General features: G+C 41.3%; 1 protein-coding gene across 1 annotated transcript in view; it reads left to right on the forward strand.

Annotated features, from left to right (window-relative positions):
• LOC306733985 (steroid hormone receptor ERR2-like) overlaps positions 1–14,333 on the forward strand; it is a gene marked incomplete at both ends in the record, with an annotated part of 33,925 nt that extends 19,592 nt beyond the window's left edge. The window contains 4 exons of the mRNA XM_079215303.1: positions 4,257–4,367; positions 4,895–5,056; positions 11,152–11,421; positions 14,089–14,333. Of these exons, the coding sequence (XP_079071429.1) occupies positions 4,257–4,367; positions 4,895–5,056; positions 11,152–11,421; positions 14,089–14,333 (788 nt within the window). The remainder of the gene's footprint in view (positions 1–4,256; positions 4,368–4,894; positions 5,057–11,151; positions 11,422–14,088) is intronic.
• Positions 14,334–22,613: the final 8,280 nt, after the last annotated feature.

The following is a 22,613-nucleotide window of genomic DNA, read 5'->3' on the forward strand; positions in this document are numbered from 1 at the left end:
ATTTTGCGTGTATTGCTCTTGGTCTGTAAATACAAGGCAGAAAGACAGAATTCCCCCTTTGCCACTTGATTGTTTTTTGTACCGCAAACTTGTCAATCTAAGAACACATGTCGGGGACTTGTTTGCTTTTTAGGGTGTCAGAGTAGGAGGCAAACTGCAGCTGAGTGTCAGCGCCCACCCAGAGGCTCCACACTGGCATGTCCTCGCTGCCTGGCAGGTGATAGATCAGACATGGAGGCTAACACGTGTTCCTCTGAAGAAGGGGATTTAGCGAAGTGCTGACCTCCGCTACTCATAGCACACACATTCAAGTACGAAATGTATATCACGCCCCCTGACAAGGGACATGGAAATCGGACCGTGAGGTCCATGTTTCCTGTGGGCACCCTTCTCTCACTATTTCTTTTCCTCTTTATCCACTCCCAACATACAGCAATTTGTGCCAACACCTGCCACACTCGCACACCAGGGATCCTGAATCGACCCGCACATCATTTGTGGTCAGCGCGGTCCTGTAATGCTCAGTAATACCCCTTGTGACATGCTGGCTCAGATTTATGAAAAGTGTAAAACATGATAAAGAGAGCCATGCCAGTGTGTGCGGTTATGGGGGAACAACTCCTGCTTTGTCTTGTCAGCCCATTGGGGGTTCGAGCAGGTGGGACGCCATCCTGATACAGCCCCCCTGCTCCTCCCCTCGTCCCAGAACCCATTTTCTTCTGCCCTCCCTCTCCTTCTACAATCAAACAAAAGCTGTCCGATGTCTTTAGCTCTTTGCAGGCTCGCAGGCGCGGTCCTCAGAAGTAGCGCTGGAAGGGCAAGGTCCCTGCGCCTTTTACAGGGTGAGCGACTGTGTAGGAGGGGGGCACGCTGCAGCCCTCTGATTTTTCCCAGCTAAAATAGGGACCTCCTAATCTCCCTTTGGCAGCGTTAGCCAGCCAGCCAATTCTGACACATTCTCTAGAAAGAAGCGCCTCTGACAGGTGAGCGGCTGAAAATAGTTGCGTGAGATACACACACACACGCGCAAGCACATGTTCATAAAGTAGCGTATAGTACACAGGCTCACATCGTTGTGTGATGAAATCTGTTCGCGTCTTCTGAGTAGAATTGGTATACTTTGTGATACTTTTGTATTATTAATTTGTCATTATTTGATGCATTAGTTATTAATCATCATAGTGTGGAGGCCCGTAGCCATTGAGGTCACAATGGAAATGTAAGGGTTTTAACAACAGTGGAGAGTTACATGCTATATAACACGTTGTGTGTATTTCGTAGTGTAATTCAAGTATTTTTAATCTCGATATAACAACAAAAATAAATATTTAAATTATTCATTATTTCCCCACAAGAATTGTATTTCTGGCAGCATGGAGAAGATGCACTTTAATGAGATTTACAGGACGTGTAATTACAGTTAACTGAATAAATAAATGTGTCACGTGCAAGCAGTTCCAACACTTTAGTGACTTTATTTGTGTTGTTTGTAAGGAAATTAATTAGACCTAAACTCCTGGCTACAAACCTGGCTGTATGCTTTTCAATTATTATTTTGGTTTTTTTTGGATACAAAAGGAGGATTGGTGACTACATTGTTGGAAAGAACAGGGATCCAAATAAATAATAAATGATAAACACATTAAAAGAATGAAATAAATCCACATGACATATACACACACAGCGGCCGCCACATAAAGGAAAACACGGCCACTTCAATCGGGAATGTGCTTTAAGGTTGCACAAGTCAATAAAGATATTGAATGTGAAAGGGAATCCGGGGTCAGGTGGCCGTAAAGATTGTTCCTATGCAAACATGCCTCATCGTCTCTCCACACAAATGTATACACACACACACACACACACACAAACACGTTGAGCAAGGATGGAATGTCAACCAGTATCTTTGTCTCTCAGGTCGTCTCTTATGTTATGAGCACACTATACTGTACTGTATGATCTTACCGAGCTCATAACATTCAGCACACAACACTTCTACCACCTCCCTGTAGCCTCACCCTTGCATTCATATTTTGGCTGCCACACTTTTTAAAAAGCCAGCAACAGAAAGAAGAAAGAAAAAAAAAAATATATATATATATAGATGCTTTCAAGATGATCTGTTGCCCCCATGTCTCACACGACAGAGACAGAACCTTTCCTGATTGTCTTGGAGCATGAAGGCTGCTGTGGTTTTGGGCCTGAGGTGTGGAATGTGGCACTGACGATGACACAACCACCCTCCTCCCCAGCCCCTCTGCAAGGGGCCTCATCCAGCTGTCTTGTTGTGGTCAGATTCTCAGTACTGTGCCGTATCACATGGGGAGGAGATAATCCCGCCGTGGTTGGATCAGGCGCTGGCTGGGCCAGGCATAGCTGTCAGGGAGGGAGATGTACACCCGATGCTGAACGGCGGAGGAAAAAGAGACAGACGGAAGGGAAAGTGAGAGAAAGAAAAACAGAGATCTTGCAGAAAACTGATACGTTCCAAAAACAGCAGATTGTTCTGTCTTACTCCCCGACTCTCCTGTTCTTCAACATTATCTCACCCTCTTCTTTTTTTTCTCCCTTTCTGTCATTCTCTCTGCCCTCCTGCCTTGGGTCTCTGCCGTTTGCAGCGCCGCTAAGCTGTAAACTGAAACTGGTTAGCGCTGAGCTCTTAATTCTTGTCAGCGTCTATTAATTATGGGCCAGTTGGATGTTCCAGTTCAAACAGCCCCCGCAGATTTTGGAATTCTAACTCCGGCTGTTTGGTCACTTGTCGCTTGTCGCAGCCACATGACCCTGCGGCCTGCAGCGGGGAAAACTCTCTCTGTGTGTGTGAGTGTGTGTGTGTGTGTGTGTGTGTGTGTGTGTGTGTGTGTGTGTATGTGTGCGTGTGTGTGCGTGTGTGTGTGTGTGTGTGTGTGTGTGTGTGTGTGTGTGTGTGTGTGTGTGTGTGTGTGTGTGTGATTGAAGTAGATAAAAATGACAAAAGCAGCAACAATATGCTGTCACTGAGTCTGACAAGTCTATAGCTCATGAATTTAAGGAGTACACCTGCTTAATAAGTTTCTGCATCACGCGAGCGTATTGTTGTGAAAGCCTCTACTCACTGCGTATCCCTTTATTAGGCCTATCTGTGTCATTAGATAGAGAAAAGCTATCGAATTGATTTAATATCTGGAGTACATGCGCACTGTTTCCTGAAGCACAATGTATCATTTTAAATTTACCTTAACCAAGAGTAATGGTGGAAACAACTACTAAAGCTCGCAAACCCCGTTCCTTGCTGCCTAACCGACTAATTAAAACCACATCCACATGTGTTCAAAGAACAAGAAGTCTATTTGCAAGCCTTATTGATTACTTTAAGGCGTACAAATGGAAAGCTGTGTTAGGAGAGGGGCTCTCGATTTAGCTTCAATCTGCCAGGCATAAAATGATCTCACTGTGTTTGCTGGGAAGAATGAGCTCCCTCTGGGCACGGTGGGTAATTAGGTTAGTGGATAGTCGGTGTCAGGAAATTGAAAGACCATCCTAATCGGATTCTTTCGTTTCCAGGGGAATCAAAGGAATTTATACGAGTCACAGGGAAATCTCACACGACTCAATTCCGCTTGACCATGTAAGATGTGTTTGCTCTCCCCTCAATGCACAAACAACTTTTAATACAAGGGTGTAAATCCAGCACATAAGGTGCATCTGATGTGTCCTCTGAGGTGGCTTCCAAGATAATCCCTGATATGTCCGTGTGTATACTAACTAGGTACTTACACTCTTCCATCGGCAGCAAGGAGGTATTGAACTATTTCACTTAAAAATAAAAGAAAAACTGTATGCATTACATTGTATTACAATGTATGCATGTATAATTAATTATAGAGTAGATTAGTACATTATTTGAAAGGCCTCCTCAACATGCTTGGTATTCCAGTCAGCGATATATACTACAACTAGAAAAACATTTCTGGGCACAGATGTATATGATACTTCAGAAGTAGTCCTCAGTTTCATATTGAATGTAGATATATAAAAAACACAAATCCTTATTTCACATACATACAGATAAACACATGAAATCTGATCCTTGCATTCTCAGCATTTAGGAGCAGTGACTCAGATGTATGACTCCGCAAAATATATGCAAACAGTCTTTTATCAATGAAAGTAGTTGGAGCTAAAGTAAATGATGTAACTGCTCTAAAAAAGATCAGCTTTAACATTTCTTTGGTTTTGCCGCCATTTATACATGTATGTGTTGTTTTGTTTTGCAGGTGTGCGTCTGGACAGGGTGAGAGGAGGGAGACAGAAGTACAAGCGGAGGCTGGACGCAGAGAACAGCGCCTACCTCGGCCTCGGCATCCCGCCTCCAGCCAAAAAGCCAAGTGAGCACTGTTTGTTCTTTTTGTCTCTCTCACACAGCTGATTGTTGCAGATTTGGGCTTTTCCTTTTATATCAAAGCAATTCACCAACTTTGGGCAATTATAGAAATGTTGGGACTCGGAGGGCTGCAATTAGAAATGTATTCATCTTACAATGTGCAGTGGCATTTTTTTTGTAGATGGATTTTCAACGTCATGGGGGAAAAAAATATAAAAAAATATACTATTATCAGCCAACCTGCTACTTTTATGACTGAGCACCGTTTATTATGACATGCAAGACAAACACTATGCAGATGTATTATTTATTTATTGTAATTTCTCTTCCCCAGTATAATCCAGCTAACATAATTGTATTTTCTTTTCTTTTCTGTATATGCTGTGGCCTAAAATTGTCTCACAACACGTCTCTTTCTCTCTCTCTCTCTCTCTCTCTCTCTCTCTCTCTCTCTCTCTCTCTCTCTCTCTCTCTCTCTCTCTCTCTTTCTCTCTCTCTCTCTCTCTCTCCATTTCTGCATCCCTCTTTCAGTGACGAAGATCGTTTCCCATCTGTTGGTGGTGGAGCCGGAGAAGATCTATGCCATGCCTGACCCCACTATGCCCGACGGAGACATCAAGGCCCTGACCACGCTGTGCGACTTGGCCGACCGCGAACTGGTGGTCATCATCGGCTGGGCCAAACATATCCCAGGTAGAGAGACATGCTTGCTAATGAATGACTGTGTCATCTGGGATATTGTTTTCAGATCATATTTATTTCTTGATTTAATCATTTCAAGCGCTTATAAGATTTCAAGTGTTACGACAAAAATCTAGCGATGATAAAAAAATAAAGAAATCTTCTTCTTGTATTTCCAATTGATATACAAATACATGTATGACGAAATAGAACAAGGATTAGTTAAATAGAACCAGGATTATCTGACCAGTTGTTTTATTTATTTTTTAAATCCCCCCCAAAAAATGTGGTAATTAGTGAGATTTTATTGATGAAACGGGGATTCATATATGATATGCTGTTGGTAAAGTAAGTAAGTGAGACCTCATTTGTACTTTAATGTGCTGGAACGATACAGTATGAGATTACTGAAGTAGTTCACCAACTGTTTCACACACATAAACATCCCCCCCACACACACATACACGCACACACACAGGAACACACATGATAATTAACATCTGCTACTCATCTGCACCTAAGGGAGAAGCTAGTCCCATATTCTAAAATCTAATCAATAAAGAGCAGCTGAAACCTGTGATTTGACTGGGTAGGGTGGGAGATCTGGGGGGATCCGCCCCTGTGTCAATGTATTCCATTTCAATCCCAGACTTAAAGAAGGCAATCCTCTTACTTACTTAAGGAGACTACACAGTAAAATTGATTTATTTAGGGAAATACTGATGGATTTCCCCAGTCCTTGTTGACAAATACTTAAATAAGACTTTTTTTATGCTAAATGTTCTTAGATCTTCTTTTCTTTTTATCTCTCTTGGTTGAAACAGACACTTTGGGCTCCAGATTGTTTAAAGGGAGCGCAGGTTGCACTCAAATTAGATCCAATCAACTATAGTATGTACAAAATTGCACATGTTGCCAATTAAAAAAAATGTTTAATGCAATGTAGCGCTGCAGCAAGCACGTTTCATTATCAATTAACTACAAATAGTTTTCTCAATTAATCATTTAAATGCCCATTAGAATTTCCCAGAGCGCAAGATAACGTCTTCCTACGCTTGTTTTATCGCACCAAGGTATATTCAATTTATACTGAAGATTCTTACATTACAATAATCTGGAACCAAAGAGCTGAAACGATTATTCACTCATCAAAATAATATATACTCACGTCACGTTTATAATGAATATATTCTTAAAAACCAGACCACTACATATAGCAACTTAAGATTTGTTTTTTGACCTCGATTTATCACTCATTTCCCAGCTGGCATGACACTAATCATTTCCTTAGCTCTCTGTTATGTCCACGGTTAGCCCTAATCACTGATTCGGCATCAGATTTACGTTGAATGAATGCAGTGTGGAGGGCTCTAAGGTGGGCTCTGGGTGAAAGGATTGACCTTACGAAGACATAGGGGAGCTGTGTGGTCTGAGATCTGGCTTTGGAGGGACGCTGGGGGAAGCCAGGGTGCTGTCTCTCCGCTGAGAAGATCTCCCTGACCTCTTTTTCATCAAACATCTTGAGAACACACATTTATTTATTACCGTTTTTTAAAAACAAATTCAGGTTTTTTTTTCAGAACGTGATCCACAATCAAATTCTTCTTTTTAATCATACAGTAGCGGCAGAACTGCAGAAATGAATTCAACCGTCATATTTTTCAGTTACATTTTCTGTGAATAACTATTGATCTCGTATGCTATGTAGATCTAAATCCAGACCTGACAGAGTTATTAAAGGGGTATGCGACACTCTGGGGACATTTTACCCGGGGCCACCGGGTCAGAGTGTCACCAAGTAACGATTAAGACAAAAGGGGTCCCTACAGTTTAACAGTCCACTCCCACCATTACACTCATAACCCACTGCGCAAATGGCCTTAACGATGAGGTAATAAGAGTCATTACTGCAAATCGCTCCATTAATGTAAAAGTCCTTCAACATCCAGATGTGGAGACCCGGCAGGAAACATGTAACAGAAAACATACTCAGCGTTGCATGTTGTCATTTTGAAGACTTCAATTATTTGTTGGGCTCACGGCAGCTCAGCAAAATATTGACACCAAATTGACACCAAATATAAATCAGAAGCTTCAGAAAAATAAACAATTTGGCTTTCATAAACAAAACTCTTGGGAGATGTGGTTTTGAAGCAGAAGCCCAAGTTAAACATGTTTTGAGAGGAAGGCTGTAACTCATCACCAGGCTGCCAGTGACTGGATGTTACACAAATGGAAGCAGAATCGCAGCACGGTTGTCAGGAGGTCAGGGGTGGCCGCTCATTTGTGCAGCTGTTAACAGACACATACCCACACACACACCATCTCAGACATTTAAGTGCACACAACATGTGTAGATTTATATTCCAGGCAACTGCATTCAGCGCCCTCTGGTATTTAATGTTCAGTCAGTTCCACGTCGCTTTCTTCTTCTTTACTCTCTTTCTCTCTGCCACTCACACACATACAGACTCTTACTACTATCATATCTTTCACACGCACTCTCTGGCTTCCTTGTTCTCTGGTTCCCCTGACTCTCCCCCTCCTACTCCTGCGGCTCACATAGGGCCCTCTCGTCTCATTATTACCTCTGTCTTTTTATTAGGCCCATTAGGGCTCTTAGGAGGCCTGTAATGATACTAAATGAATAGAGAGTGAACTGCTGTCTGTTTTAGACCTAGCTCTCAATGACAGCTTCAAGCTTCACTGCCAACCACTCAGTCTCTTCATTGCACTGAATAGGGATTCAATTACTTATCTGATCTGTATCGCTACTGTACTGTTGCAGAGGAGAGCACTCTTCCTTTCTGCAAACAATCACTAACATCCCATGGTTTGTATATATATATATATATATATATATATATATATATATATATATATATATATATGTATATATATATATATATGTATATATATGAGTGATGCCTTTATAGAAATAGGCACATGGTATTCTTTTAAATCATATGATACAGTGGTTCAGTACGCCATGTAACATTTCAGGGCTTTACATGCTGATGTGCAGTCCCTCGTCAGGAGACTTGGTTCACCATCACTAATTTCATTCAGGGTTACCAAGACAAAATGGCTTGAAACTGGAGACCGGTGCATCACAAGTCCCTCTTGTAGGTTTAGGCAACAACAACAGGTTAAGGTCAAATGTTTACACAACGGGGCTCATTCTCAAATATAATTTAGACATTTTCACTTTTCAACCAAGAGTGTGCCTAAACATAATGGTAATAATAATAATTTAAATAATACAATAACAATCATCACTATCTATCACTACAGCTCAAGCTAGTTTGAGGTAACTAGCCGAACTCAGCAGAGTGTCAGTATCTGCCATCTCAGTGCATTTCTCTAGTGAATTCATACAATTTGTTTACGTTGCCTTTAAATCACATAATTAAATGTATTAAACTGTAGATTGCTTTTTATTTGGATTTCATCCAAAGGCAGAGTGTAGTATCTGCATTTGTAGGTGTCCTGTGTGTAGTCTAGTTTGCCTGCCAGCCTGTAAACTTTAAACAGTTCCTTAATTTCTCTTTTACTGCTCTTTTGCGTTTGGTAGGGCAGCATAGTAGATAATACATCAAGTTCACATGTGCAGTGGAAAGCCTGTGGTATCTTTGTCTGTGTTTTTGTCATCACAAGGGGAAAAGACTTCAGAGATGGAGACATAGACATTCCCTAGTTTGCTCAATATTGTGTCATGTTTGGTCAAACGGCAGCAAATCAGTAGGGTGAAATATTGATATTTCATCAGGGGGAATCACCCTCCACAGCGACACTTGACTCAGCCACCTCCGGGCGACACACCTGAAGCTCCGGGGCAACCCCCAGGGAGCCAGGAAGCCACTCCATCGCTTCAGTAAATTGAGTGAAAAGAAAAAAAACACACACTGGTTGTTGAAGAGAAAGGAATGATAAAGAAAAGGAGGAGACGGCTTAGGAGGGTGATGCTCATTTCACAAAATGTGGAAATGAGCCATATGGAAAAAAACAACTGAGTTAAATAGAGGGTGCCCCAAAAGATGGTATAAAAACGACTCATGAGTGTTTTCTTTCAGTGGAAGTTTGTTCGTTAAACACTCATAGTAAGCATTACTTTTTGTCTGAATCATTTTTCTTACTTACACATGTAATGTGTTTTAGTCATTGGTCCTCCCTCATTATTCTACACCTGATGGGATTAAAGCCATTAATGTTCTTGTCTTTTGGGGATGGAGAGTAAATGAATGAATCTATGATGCAGTGTACAGTATCTGCATTCCGTGATCCCGTACTCCCTCCATCCCCCCCGCTAAACGTGTACCGGATGTCCTCCATCAACTGTCTGTTTGTCAGATCTGAGGCTTGGATCGATCCTTTCGCATTTGGTGGACTGATTACAATCTACTAATCAATGACACCCCCAGCACTCTTTTCTCTCTCTGTCCCTCTCTCTCCCCATCGCTTCTCTATTTGCTTGATAAGAACCATCGGGAGGACCTCTTTTAAGTCAACCTGCCCCTTTCCCCTCCATACAACCTCAGACTTAAGTAAGCAGCGGGGTGGGTTCAAGCCCCTGGGTCAATACCCCCAATCACCTTCCTATTAACTATAGAGGAGTGAAAGGTATTGTGGCGCTTGAGGTCCTTTCAGATATCTGTCTGTTTGATGCGACCAGTGTGAATGTTGGAGAAGAGACTTGATGGGTCGACCTCGAGATCCTGGATGGATTTTTTACCTTAAGTGCATAAGATTGAGCACAAGAGACAAAAGCATCAACAAGGTGCCTACCAGGTGGAATATCTTTCTGTTTTGTCTCACCAGTGCTGGATTGAAAATCTTTCACAACACAATACTGTTATGCCACTCTGTAATAATAATAACGCAGTCCATTTAAAGAGAAGTCCTGCAATTCAGTGTCTATGACGGACATTACCTCATGTTATAAAACGCAAACATAAGATGCAGATCAATGTGGACCTAAAACCAAACACAACTCTTCTTAAATACACTGTGCTTTGTTCCCCAAACATTTTTCGAAATCTTTCCTTCATCAGGGTGCTATTTGAGGTTACTTTCTATGAAGTTCATCAATTAGTCATGTGGCTTTACAGACAAATAGAAATGATCATAAATAGAGTTATAGGTAACGTTACAACCAATACATCCTTCAAGGCAACTGAGCAAACTCTGCACTGTAAGATGCAGTGGGGAAGCATAAAAAGGCTAATTTTAATAATTTTTGCAAAATACACTATTCTGTTAACGCTGCAATTTATAAATACAAGTTAAATCTTCAGTCGTGCTTTAACTGAGTTTGTTTTCTTAAGATTTCTTGTTTTTTGAGAACAAACGTAATCCCCTAAACTCCTTGTTTAATCCTTATTGCCTTAAAGTGCCTTATTATGAATCCAGATTGCCTTTATTTGCCTCGTTCTTGAAAATGTACACGACTATTTGATTAACTTCATATAAAGAATCAACCCTGATGAAGGCATTACAGCCAAATGGTGTTTGAGAAAAGAATCCCAGGATATCAGAGAAGAGTTTTACAATTTATTTGATGGATAACTTCATACTATGACAGATGGTGACATAAACCAGAGATAATGATCAAGTGACAGAGGCCGCTTATTATTTCAGCCAATTCATTTTAGTCCATTTTAATATCTAGAATTCATGTTTTTTGTTTTGAAGAATAATTAATTTAGTACCATGACGTGAATAAGACATGGCTGGGTTTAAGACTGGATTTGTCCTCACTACGCGGTGTCTCATGTGCTTATGTGGTGGCTTGCAGAGAGCTCTCAGTCGACGGCTGATGGTTGAAGCACCCTTGGCTCATGTTTCAAAGGCCTCCATACTTGACTGATTTATATTCTCCCCTTAAGCCACCGCATACAGTCATCGGCCTCTGTTTCAAGTTGGACTTCTCTGGGGATTATACCCGGTTGTATACACAGCCCATAAAACATCCTGAGGACCGAGATGTCAGTGCAGTGAGGTTAATGGGTTTGTCTTGTGATTCGCCATGTGCTTATACAGTGTGAGTGCAGCAAATACCTGGAAAGAAAATCTACCAAATATAACACATTTTCTTATTGATCCTTCAGGTTTTTCCACTCTCTCGCTGGCCGACCAGATGAGTCTACTGCAGAGCGCCTGGATGGAGATCCTGGTGCTGAGCATCGTGTTCCGCTCGCTGCCATGTGAGGACGAGATCGTCTACGCGGAGGACTACGTGGTGGACGAGGAGCAGGCGAGGATCTCGGGCCTGCTGGACCTGCACGTCGCCATCCTGCCGCTGGTCCGACGCTACAAGAAGCTGCGCATGGAGAAGGAGGAGTTTGTCACGCTCAAAGCCATCGCCCTCGCCAACTCAGGTACAGTTAACACCTCAATCCCACTGTTGGTCACATGCACTGCAGCCAAACATTGTTTTACATCGTAGTGGAGACACCAACGTTTCCAAATATATCAAATATTTCAGGATGAATTTTGGGGAATTGCTGGGAAAGACATCAAGAATAATGTTATTTGGTGGAATCTTATTGAATCACACTCAGTTTAAACATGGAGTCAGTGAAAACCTGGAATATTTCAACCCGTGAAAATTAAAGAAAAATGTAATAGAAATATTTTCGAGCTTACTCTTTCTAACCAATTTAATTCAAACACATTTTAAAATGATGAGGTTAAAGGTATCATCAAGAACAATATATTTTTATTGGAAATTGCAGCCAGTTGCTAACATCCTTTATTTTGGTGTCACGAGCTCGGCAGGAAGGTATATCTCTATATCAAATCTTAAATAAATCTAGATAGTTGGCATTCAATTAAAGCCAACAAAAAAATAAAAGAAATAATGGCAAGTGATTGTCTATATCTGGCGAGCCGATCACTTCCACGCTGAAGGATTCCTGATAAGAGGGGACAAAAAGGTCAGGAGCATGGTTGTTTAATTCAACACAATCTCTGTGTGTGAGAGTGTGTGTGCATCTATATTTTTACTTTGTGCACATACGTGTGTGTGTGTGTGTGTGTGTGTGTGTGTGTGTGTGTGTGGAAGAGACTGTCACATTGCGCTCTCATTCTCTCCATCTCCATAACAGTGGCTGCCAGCGCGCCACAGCCGAGGGAGATATATTTAGCATTTCATTAGGAAAACAGAGGCTGTCAATAAAATGTGTTAAGTGGAGTGGAATGAGCGTTGGGGAGCGACGGGCCTCGTTTGTTCCAATGTGAAGACGCTGCGCCCGTATCGACAGTTTGCTTTTCATGAGGCCGGGCTGTCCCCCACTAATCAATGCCTGTTAGGAGTCTTTTCTCCTGCCTGACTGAAAAATGAAAAATGCTGAGCCCTGAGCTTTAGTCTTCTGATGACAAACTCTCCATGGGAGAGTGGAGAGAGGGGAGGATAAATGGGAAGGGGAGAGCCGGAGGGAAGGGGGAGGGGGGTTGATGGAAAGACAGGGATGTAAAGGTAAGGGAGAAGTGTGAGAGAGGAAGGCAGGGGTTGAGAGGGAGGCTCAGGGAGGGCGAAAGGGCAGCTTCGGCTCGTTTGAACACAGTCTCGGAGAGCTTCGGCTCCAGGGGTCCTGTGGGTGTGACAGCTGTGGAAATTCATGGCCATTGATTTTGTAATTAGCGGAGTATCGATGGGATTGAAGCCAGGCTGCTGACGGATTACATGGAAATTGTTTCTTCAAAGTTAGTTTTGCATTCCGCCTCTAACATCCTTCAACACACACACACACACACACACACACACACACACACACACACACACACACACACACACACACACACACACACACATGAAAACGCTCTCCCTGTGCATTTACACTGACACACATTTGAAAAAACATGTCCCCCCCCACTCCTCTCTCTGCTTCACACTCACACACATATGTTCACACAGCCAAACGAGGATCAGATCAGTATTAACATGAAGGTTTCAAACGAAGAGAGCTGGAACACATGTGCGGTCCACATAGCCTAGTTAATTTCCCAAGATAGAAACGCAATTTACACAGAAGGCGACTGGTAAAAGAGACTTAATCAGTCAGTTAGGAACATAATTAGCCTTGTACTTTCCTTTTTTTCTGCCTCATTTACATGTTTATGCACGGTCTTACTTCCCTCCACAACTTTCATGACACATAGTGGAGCTGATCTAATTCACTCGCACACTTTAATCAGCAGCCACGTTTGGTTTAATGTCAGTAATACACTGTGTTCAGGATGAGACGAGTCGCTCTTATTCTGTTAGATATATAACAAGATGAATGGTTTCGATTCAATTATAATACTGAATTGAATTCACATTGTGTTGTGCACAATTGTATCAATGAATTGTGGATATGATACACAGACGGATTAGACCCGGCACTGTAAGTCTGTGCAGTGAAATTGGCTGAAAGCAAACCACTGCTTGTCCATTAAAACGCTCTCTGTCAGCTTGTCCTTTGGAGGACAAGCCTGATTTTTTTCCCCTGACTTGTAGACTTATACATAGAGAGCAATTTTTAATAAGTCTCAACTGGTTTTATTTTAGAGCCTATACATAAGGGGGCCAACTGCTCTTTCTTATGGAAATGAAGGCCATCTGCCGCCATCATTCAGCTGAACGATATCCTAGTAATGCAGCCATCTGAATTCATTAGCAGGGGGATGTATGTGGTCCATGATACCAGAAGAGATGAATCTTTTTCCTGTCCCACCGTATATTTATACAGACCTACAGTACCTCTCCCTTTCTCTCCCTAGAGCCCTGGCCACGCACAGGCATTTATTTAAGGAGCGTCATTAACTACTACCAAGAGAAAACCTCTCTCCAAAATTGCATGTTTGCGAAGACTGAATTTAAAGGCAGCCGATGCTGCTGCAAAACACCACCTTGTTGTTGTAGATCTTTTGTCATACTGGAGATCAATAGAACATGTTTGCTTTCATTCATTCATTTAATATGAAGCTTTAAATTAAGGATAATCTAAATATTTGTCCTTCTTTCTTCCTGCCATCCCTCCCCACTACCTTTCTTGCTCCAGACTCCATGCATATAGAGAACATCGAGGCCGTTCAAAGGCTGCAAGATTCTCTCCACGAGGCTCTGCAGGACTTTGAGGGTCCCCAGCACCCAGAGGACCCTCGGCGGGCAGGCAAGTTGCTAATGACGCTGCCTCTGCTCCGTCAGACCGCCACCAAGGCCGTCCAGCACTTCTACGGCATCAAAATGCAGGGCAAAGTCCCCATGCACAAACTATTCCTCGAGATGTTGGAGGCCAAGGCTTGACACCTGGGCCAGATCTTTGACAGACAGCTGCATCACTCAATGGGAGGAGAGGGACAGCCCATAAAAAATAAAAGGTGGTGTGCCAATTGACAATGAAAGGATGAAGCTTGGACTACTGAGTAATTTTAACACTTTTAAATGGTTATAAACATAAAAGAAAAAGGGACTTGAAATGGTTTTAAAAAGGGTGAATATCAACCTGATTGACATGGGATCATGATGATGTATATAAAGATGTTGTGTACAGAAATCAGGCAACCGAGGTCTTGTTATAGCCAGAGACCCATTGCTCTATATCACCTGAAGCTTCTGTGAATTTGTTTCTTATCTTATTTTCATCTCAAAATGGAAGTATGTTAAATGTCCTGAAGAACTGTACGGCCACGTAGCCACAATATGTGATTTTTTTCGTTTCGTATTTTTTAATCTCAGTTGTTAAAGCAATAGTCTGGTCTACATATAATATGTGTACTGTATATTGTGTGAAATTGCACTGGGCGGGTAGGGGGGAGAATTGTTAGACATATTCTTATATTCGTCATCAAAGACAGCGACCAGGGGTCTGGGAGGTTCTCGATTTCCTCGTAATATATTTACCTCGTAGTAGCTTCATTGACTCAGCGGTTGTAGTCAACTGGGTGCTGACAGAAGGACACTGGTTGGCTGGGGATCATAGTTCACAAAGAGTTTGCACTAAGCATCGATGAATAACGTGGCAATAATGGGTATTGTATTAAGTCTCAGTCAGTGTTTTTTTATTTTATTATAGACACAAAATTCACTTCTCTCTGTCTTTAGTGTTACACACAGATATTGGCAACTTAGTTAGACTCTATGGTTTGGTAATTTTTTTATTTAAATACAGGTACAACAACTGCAACATCTATGCAATTGAATGCAATCTAAAATCGCTTTGTAATGCAACCTGATAGCCCTGCAATATATACTACTTTGTGACGTTTATAATGTTCAGTTTGTGTCAAACAGCTGCTGATTCAACTCCAGTCTTCTTGCGTCCACAGGTCGTGACGGTGCGGTGTTAGATTACATTATATTGTATAGGTTTTGCTTTTTCTCGCATCCATCCCTCCTTGTTTAGGTCGCATGTTCAAACAAGTGTCATTATATTCACAGTAATAGTTCTGCAGCTAATCACAATAGTTTTGTATTTGTTTTTGGTCAAAGTCTTGTGTTATTCCAGAATCTGCATGCTAGCCGCACGCATCTAATCTAATAATCTATTGTGATAGTTTGAGGGTTTAAATATTGTGGCTCTAAGAGAGTAAACTTTGAAATACTAAGATTCTAAACAACTCTAAGAGAACATTTTTCATTATGCTTTCCAATTTACAAAGGCCGTGACAATATTGGGCGTAATTTATCCCTTGTTATGATTTTGCTAATTTTTTTAATTTCTATCTTTTATTGTTGTGATCTATCAGGGTGGTAAATTAAAATAAAAGTAATGTTCCTCTTTGTTTTTAAACTGAGGGTGTTGAGTCCCTTTGTCTCCTTGGTAAGTAAAAATATGAGATATGAGACTTTTACGAGATTGCTGCAGGTTTAAATGTTAGTGTACAACAATATAATGACACCTGTTTCTGAGTTTAACTTGATTTTCTCTCCGATTTGAAACTCAACAATAATGTTAGAATCTATCAAACCACAGATTACGGCTCATTGATGTTCTGTATCTTTGACAAATATTTTGCTAATCTTTAATGGCGGTGCTAATCATTCAGACGGGCACTGTATTTAAATGTTTTACACAACACTGATACAAACTAAGTTAATAAATCTGTATATTACAGAAATTATAGACTTTTTAAAGCAAACTTTGTCAGTTGTAAACCAGTTGCCAAATTATTCTAAGAAAGCAATCAGAAGAATGTGATACAACTATAAACATGTGATCATAAGATCAAAATAATACAATAATCAGTTGCTCTTTAGGATTTTAATGAGACAGATATTGTCCTGTGTGAACACTGTAAAGAAGCAGCGTCTTTAGAGGGGTTTAAAGTGCCATTAGCTTCGGCCCAACAAGAAGAAAACAAAGCCAAGTGACCAGTAACTACTGATGTAGGCCAGTTTATACACTTGAAATGATCCCCACAGGAATGAACGCTATTGATTCACTGTAGTGTAATGCATAGATAGTTATACCCTAATACAGTAGATAATACAATTCCCATGATGCACTTCCCCAACTGTGTAACCAGCTAATCCATCCCCAATTGAAGTGGGGCCGCTGTACAGTAGCAAACCAAAGCGTTGTGTCTTCAAATACTTAAAAATGAAAAACTGATAATACTGCATTTTGAGCCAGCCTGTGAACATGGATGTTATTTACAGTAGAATATGAATGTACTTTTACTCTGCTAATCATCCAGCTGTGCGTCCTTTCATCTTGAGCATCCTCCAAACTTACGACGGTAGTGATAACAGCTAAACATCTTTTTTGTTCTCTCACTAGATGCATTGATTAAAGCTCAGTGTCTTTGTCAGTGTGAGATGCTGTGTTAAGTCCAGCCCTGAAGCCTCATTGAGAGATGAAACTACCATAAAAAGTCATGTTTTTCATATTACCACAGTTAAAGAAGAGTATTGAAAGTTTTGTTGAACAAGTTTTGACCCAAAAACTTGCAAAAATATGCAAACCGACCTTCTCTCATCTTCCTCACGTACCTTCTTTCTGCGCTTGGAAGACTGGTGCCAGCTAATTGTTTCCAAACTTTCCCGTCTTCTCAAATTAATATAAGAAAATAAAATAAAAATGCTTAATTTATTTTCAGAGTTCTAAAACGGTTCTACTACATCCAATTAATTCTAATTGTCTCTTAAGCTGAAATTCTCAATAGAAATGGAGCAATTAAATGTCTGCTTTGGCTCTACCTTGGGGACGAGAGAAGTTTTATTTCGGTTGACAGTGGGGAGGGATTGTTTAAACCTTTACAAAAGCAATTTCATGCGTGTCTGTAATAGTTTCATAACAGAGCGATCACTGGGCTATGCAAGGCAAATATGGCCACCTATGTTCCTTGTGTTGTGGAGCATCAGACTGACATTTAGCTGTGCTTTGTATACAACGTGGACATACTGTAAAGTGCTGTACGCTGCAAATGTATTGTGCATATTTCATCATACTATACTGTAGCTGCTGTGCATTGATCTTACTATGATTGTTTATTTAATCTGCCCGTATAATTATTTTTTTCATGGTGTATCAGCAACTTGAACACACATTTGGAGCCCTCCTGAATAGCTGTATAATATAAATCACTGTATTGAGTCATGTGAGTCTGTTATGTTTGGTGGGATGTTCTCTTTTTCTTTTCTGTGTCCCTCAAGGCTGAAACACACACCCTGTGTTATCATCGATTTTGGTCATCAGCACAGCGGGATGTATAGCGAGTGAAGTAGTCTAGACCCTATACCTCAATTCATATTTTGAAAATTACACTGGGTTTGGAAACGGGCCATGGGTTCCTCCTGGGAATCGGTGGCACAGAAATAAAGTGACATCACTGACTGGGTATTAAAAAAAATGTAGATGAACCTGCTGCAATTGGGGATCACATTCCTCGGAGGAGAAAGCTGCTTATTCGCTGTTCCATTTGCGGAGTTATCTTATCTCCGTGCACTCTGAGATGACGAGATTTACATAAAACATGGAGGAACCTCCCTGGCCGCTCTGGTCCGCGGTGTATAAAGGACCCTGCTAGGTGTGTGTACCGTAGACATGTGATTACCCGAGAGGTTTACTCCCCTCAAAAGCAATATGTTAGCAATTGTGATATATGAATCAAGTTAAAAGGGAGCTTTGGTGCATTTTAATTATAAACGTAACCTATGGAAAAGGATGGGGTAGCTATGCACACACAGTCCTGGGGAGACAAAGGGGGGGAAATGTGAAATGTTGGGATGAAGAAGCAAAAAGCCAACAACAGCTGGGTTTCTCTGCAGTATTGTGTGGCATTTTCTTGTGTTTTGTTTGTTGTGTTCATGCCTGATGTACTCATGTGTAAATATATGCTTTTTTTGGAGTGAGTCAGATCTGCACTGAATGTACAGTGACAATAAAATCACATAATTTATGTAATCACTGCAAATTATTTCTTTATATCAACGAACATGGGAAGGTATCAATCTTTAAAAAAGTTTATTTACGGACATGGTTCACTTATTATATCACCCTTCTTTTGGGCCGGGGGGTGACTTTATGGATACCACAAAATGAAACAAAAAAAAAACACACACCGCTGTTTATTATACATGAACATGGCAATGTTTGGACCACAGTGGTCTTTGTCAGATGTTAACCCCAACCCTCAGTCCTGAGAAAGACCATTGTGGGTTTTTTTCCTTTAACTAAACTAATACACTTTATTTGTATTGTCACATACAGAAATGAAATTTGCCCTCTGCATTTAACCCATCCTAAACATTGGGAGCAGTGGGCTGCTGTGAAGCAACAGGGGCGCAACATGGGGTTCAGTGTGTCGCTCAAGGACACTTGAACATGCAGACAGAAGAAGTCTTGGATCGAACCCCCAACCTTGTGAATAAAGGCCCCCGGCTCTAGCCCTGTACCTCTTGATGATTGCCACCATGGATACAGTGTATGTATTGTACAGTGGTTTGAGCATCGGTATATATACTCTTTGATAAACATGTGAGGGCACGGAATAAAGCAGCTGGTTTTAGCTTGTAACACGTAGATGAAATTGCAGGTTAGAATGTTTTCACCCTACAATGATGCTGACACAATGTTATAAAATGTGCATTTTATTGGAATTTGCCCCTAACATAAAGAAACACATGGAGTGTTTTGACATTTCAGTAGATGAAAGAAAAGAAAGGCTGCAGTTAGACACACTCACCTCACAGTTTTCAGGTTAGTTTTAAAATCATAAAAATGTCTACATACTGTAAAGGTTTAATAAACATTCAAAGGTCTTGTCTTTCCCATTCATAATAAATAATTCCACCCAAAGAAAAACAGACTATTAGTTCATAATAAAAACCAACTTTAAAATGATTTGCAGTAGGTGTTGCTTTTAGCCACTTCAGATCGTCCAGTTTTTTTTTCTATTTGATGGATATGAAAATAATAGCGAATACTAATAACTTCCTTTCACTAGTATTGCAGTAGAGCCTTGCCATATGAAACGTACAGTCAAACGGTGCCGAGCATGACCGATCATGTATGCGTGCGTCTGTCTGTGTGCACTTGTATGTTTAGCAAGGCGGTGCCTTGGGGTGTAGCGGCATCCTCCCGCCCCGACTGTCAGTTGGTTAGCTGTCTACACAATGTCCCGTTTGACCTTGCGTTGGCTACAACACTGGCTGAATGCACATCTGACACACTCCCTTCCTTTGTGGTGCAATCCTGTGGAAGTCATTTCATTTACTGGGCTTTCAACTTCAGCCAATATGGGGGATGGGGGACTAAGTCTGTGTTTAATCAGCCTGCCACAAACCATTCCCTTAAACAAAATCAACTATGATGTCCAGCGAAAAGATCTCTCAACAGGAGATTTAATTAAACAAATAAATGGGCTTGTCACTTTTTCATTTTGTATTTATTCTCTTGGCACGGCTACGCCCGCCACTCCATATTATTGCTAGAAATAACCACTATGTATTAACTTGTGGATTGTTCTGCAACCCCAGTATGTTAGTGTGGTGGATGTAAGGGTGTCCCCCACTGGCACTTAAGGATTGCTGAGAAATAACTGAATAAAGACAAAGAAGAAAAAATGCAAGGAGAATAAAACACATAATCACTTGTCTCATGAACTTATCATTGTTGCAGCTCTTTGCTCGTAGGATTGCAAGTGTTTTTTCTCTCTCTCTGTTTTTAGTCATTTCAGAGGAATCAGGGCACGGCCCACTGTCCTCAGAGTGACTTTCCATCTTGTCAACCGTGTTTTATTCTCCTTAAATCGTCACCAGTCGTCCGGCATGCCTGTGCTTAAGAAGGGGCATTGACACTGTCACACTGCGGTCTGTTAATCAGGCAACCTTGTCGGCTTCCTCTTTCAGGAAATCTATGATCACACTGTTAGTGCAACCTTCACCACTGCCATACACTCACAATCCTTTCTTTTGCCTCACGTGAGGATTATTCAGTGGCGGAGGTGAGAGTCCACTGAGAATAGGCTGTAAAGTGTCAGTCATGGTTACCCAGAGAGGTAAGACAATGTAACCAGGTGAAAGTGAGTGAAGGAGATAGGAAACCATCAATATGTTCCCTGTGTAAATTGAAGAAGGTCATGATTTATGGCTCCCGGCTACAGCTTACATACATGCTGAATCTCCTCTTTTTTTTCCCTCACTCTGTCGCCTGGCTCAAGGACAGGTAAGGGTGCCTTTCTCCGCAGCTAGTCCCCGCCACCATGAAGTCTGTAGCTCTTTTGTGATGGACAGCCCTGAGAAAAGCCAGTGTTCTTCAAAATGAATTGAGCGCCATCTATAGGCAGCCACGGTGACTGAGTTTCGGTACCTCTGCTGTCCAGAGAGAAGCAGCTAAGCATTAACATAGTGCACATTTCTACCTGTGATACACGTGCCTCTTTGGGTTGTTCATCACCTCATCAGTCACGTCCGTCTTTCACTCTCCTTTCACTTGGGGACTCAGACAGAGAGGGGCCAGCTGTGGGTTTTTTGAGGCCTCGCAACAGCTGCAAACCCCGCATGGCATTGCATCTGTTCAAGTCTCGCAGCATTATGGCTTGTATCTCAACTAAAGCAAGTTACATTATAGTTCATAGTGGGGTTCTTTCTGGCCTCACCCTATTAACCAGTGAGCAGATGGAAATTATATGGTGGGGTGTTAGGCCTGAAAATGGACTTGCAAGCAGCTTGCTGTCTCAAGCACGCAGCTTAAAATGGGGCAATTTAAATAGGGTCACATGAGAGAAATCAGGACTTGGTTGTAAATTCATTCGAGGCGGCACAATGAATACCATCAAGTCTTCTCTGAATCTTAAAGTTTATTATTTATTGGCATGATTTATTATGTCTGGGCGCCTCTGACGTTGTTACTTTGCCTTTGGAGGGAGCCAGACGTAACAAATGGAGCTCTCATTAGCATTTGACCTCCACATTATGCTTTGTTTACCTGCCTCTCCTCACCTCTATATCTCCTCAGACAAAATCAGGGCTTTCACAGAAGGCTGTGAGTGTGACACAGTTTTGTTACTGGGCGGTAAAGGTAAGTACCACATTTGCATTGCAAGATTTCTCAAACAACTTGAGCATGCAGAAACAAGGGGGTGGGGAGGTGCTCTGCTCCTCCGGGACGTAGCCACTCCCAGATGCTGTCGCCGAGGCTCTGGAGCCCTGACAGCTGCTGAAATCCCCAGAGATGATCGAAAGAAGTATGAACTAAAGTTACAGTAAAGAGTCACGGGCACAACCAGTTATGTATGGATAGGAAGTTTTTCCCCACTAATTGCATTTGGCAAGAAATGGCATGAATGAAGTCGACAGTATAAAATGGGGTTTAGTTGTGTGAATGTTCATGTTTGCAAATTTAGCGTTTCTTTACCTATGACGGTGATGAGCCCACATTACATTTGCAGAGCCATTAGAGTCACAAATGTTCTTTTAAATTGGATGAATGGCATTTTAGTTTTTGTAAACATTTGTCATTTCAGATGTTTATTCCTACAGAACAACCTTACCAGAAAAAGAAAAAACACTTGATATGAGCTACAAGTAATATAAAATCAAATAAAAAAACTAAATGTAGCTGAAAAACTGAAAGATAAAGAAAAACATCATTACAATTGTAATTATATGCTCTGTGCAATATTAACATTTCCACGTTTCATGGGTAAGCAGGTCATGCATACAGTACGTGTATAGAAAATCCTAGGCAACAAGTAATGCCGAAAATACACAAACACACACACACACACACACACACACACACACACACAGACCGCGGGGTGTGGCAGGTAGCTGTGTGTGCTGTAGTTAATTGCGCAACGAGAAACTGTTCTCTAATTTATTTCTCGCCTGTCCATACAAGAGTGATCATAAAAACCCATTCATTTCACAGAACACAATTTTCATATTTAATGAGCATGACTCCAATACAATTACAGTAATTAGTCAAATCTCACTCACGGCCAATGGAGCTCGCCACCATTATTAGTGGATCGTATTAATGATGTTGCACATGTGGTGCTCATAGGGTAATTGAGGGCATGTGTGGGTATGGGAACAGGGGTACTGGGGATTGGAAAGCAGCCGTGGTGGCAGTCTGTT

Source organism: Taurulus bubalis (genome assembly GCF_910589615.1).
Source record: "Taurulus bubalis genome assembly, chromosome: 3".
In the NCBI taxonomy this organism is placed as follows: Eukaryota; Metazoa; Chordata; class Actinopteri; order Perciformes; family Cottidae; genus Taurulus; species Taurulus bubalis.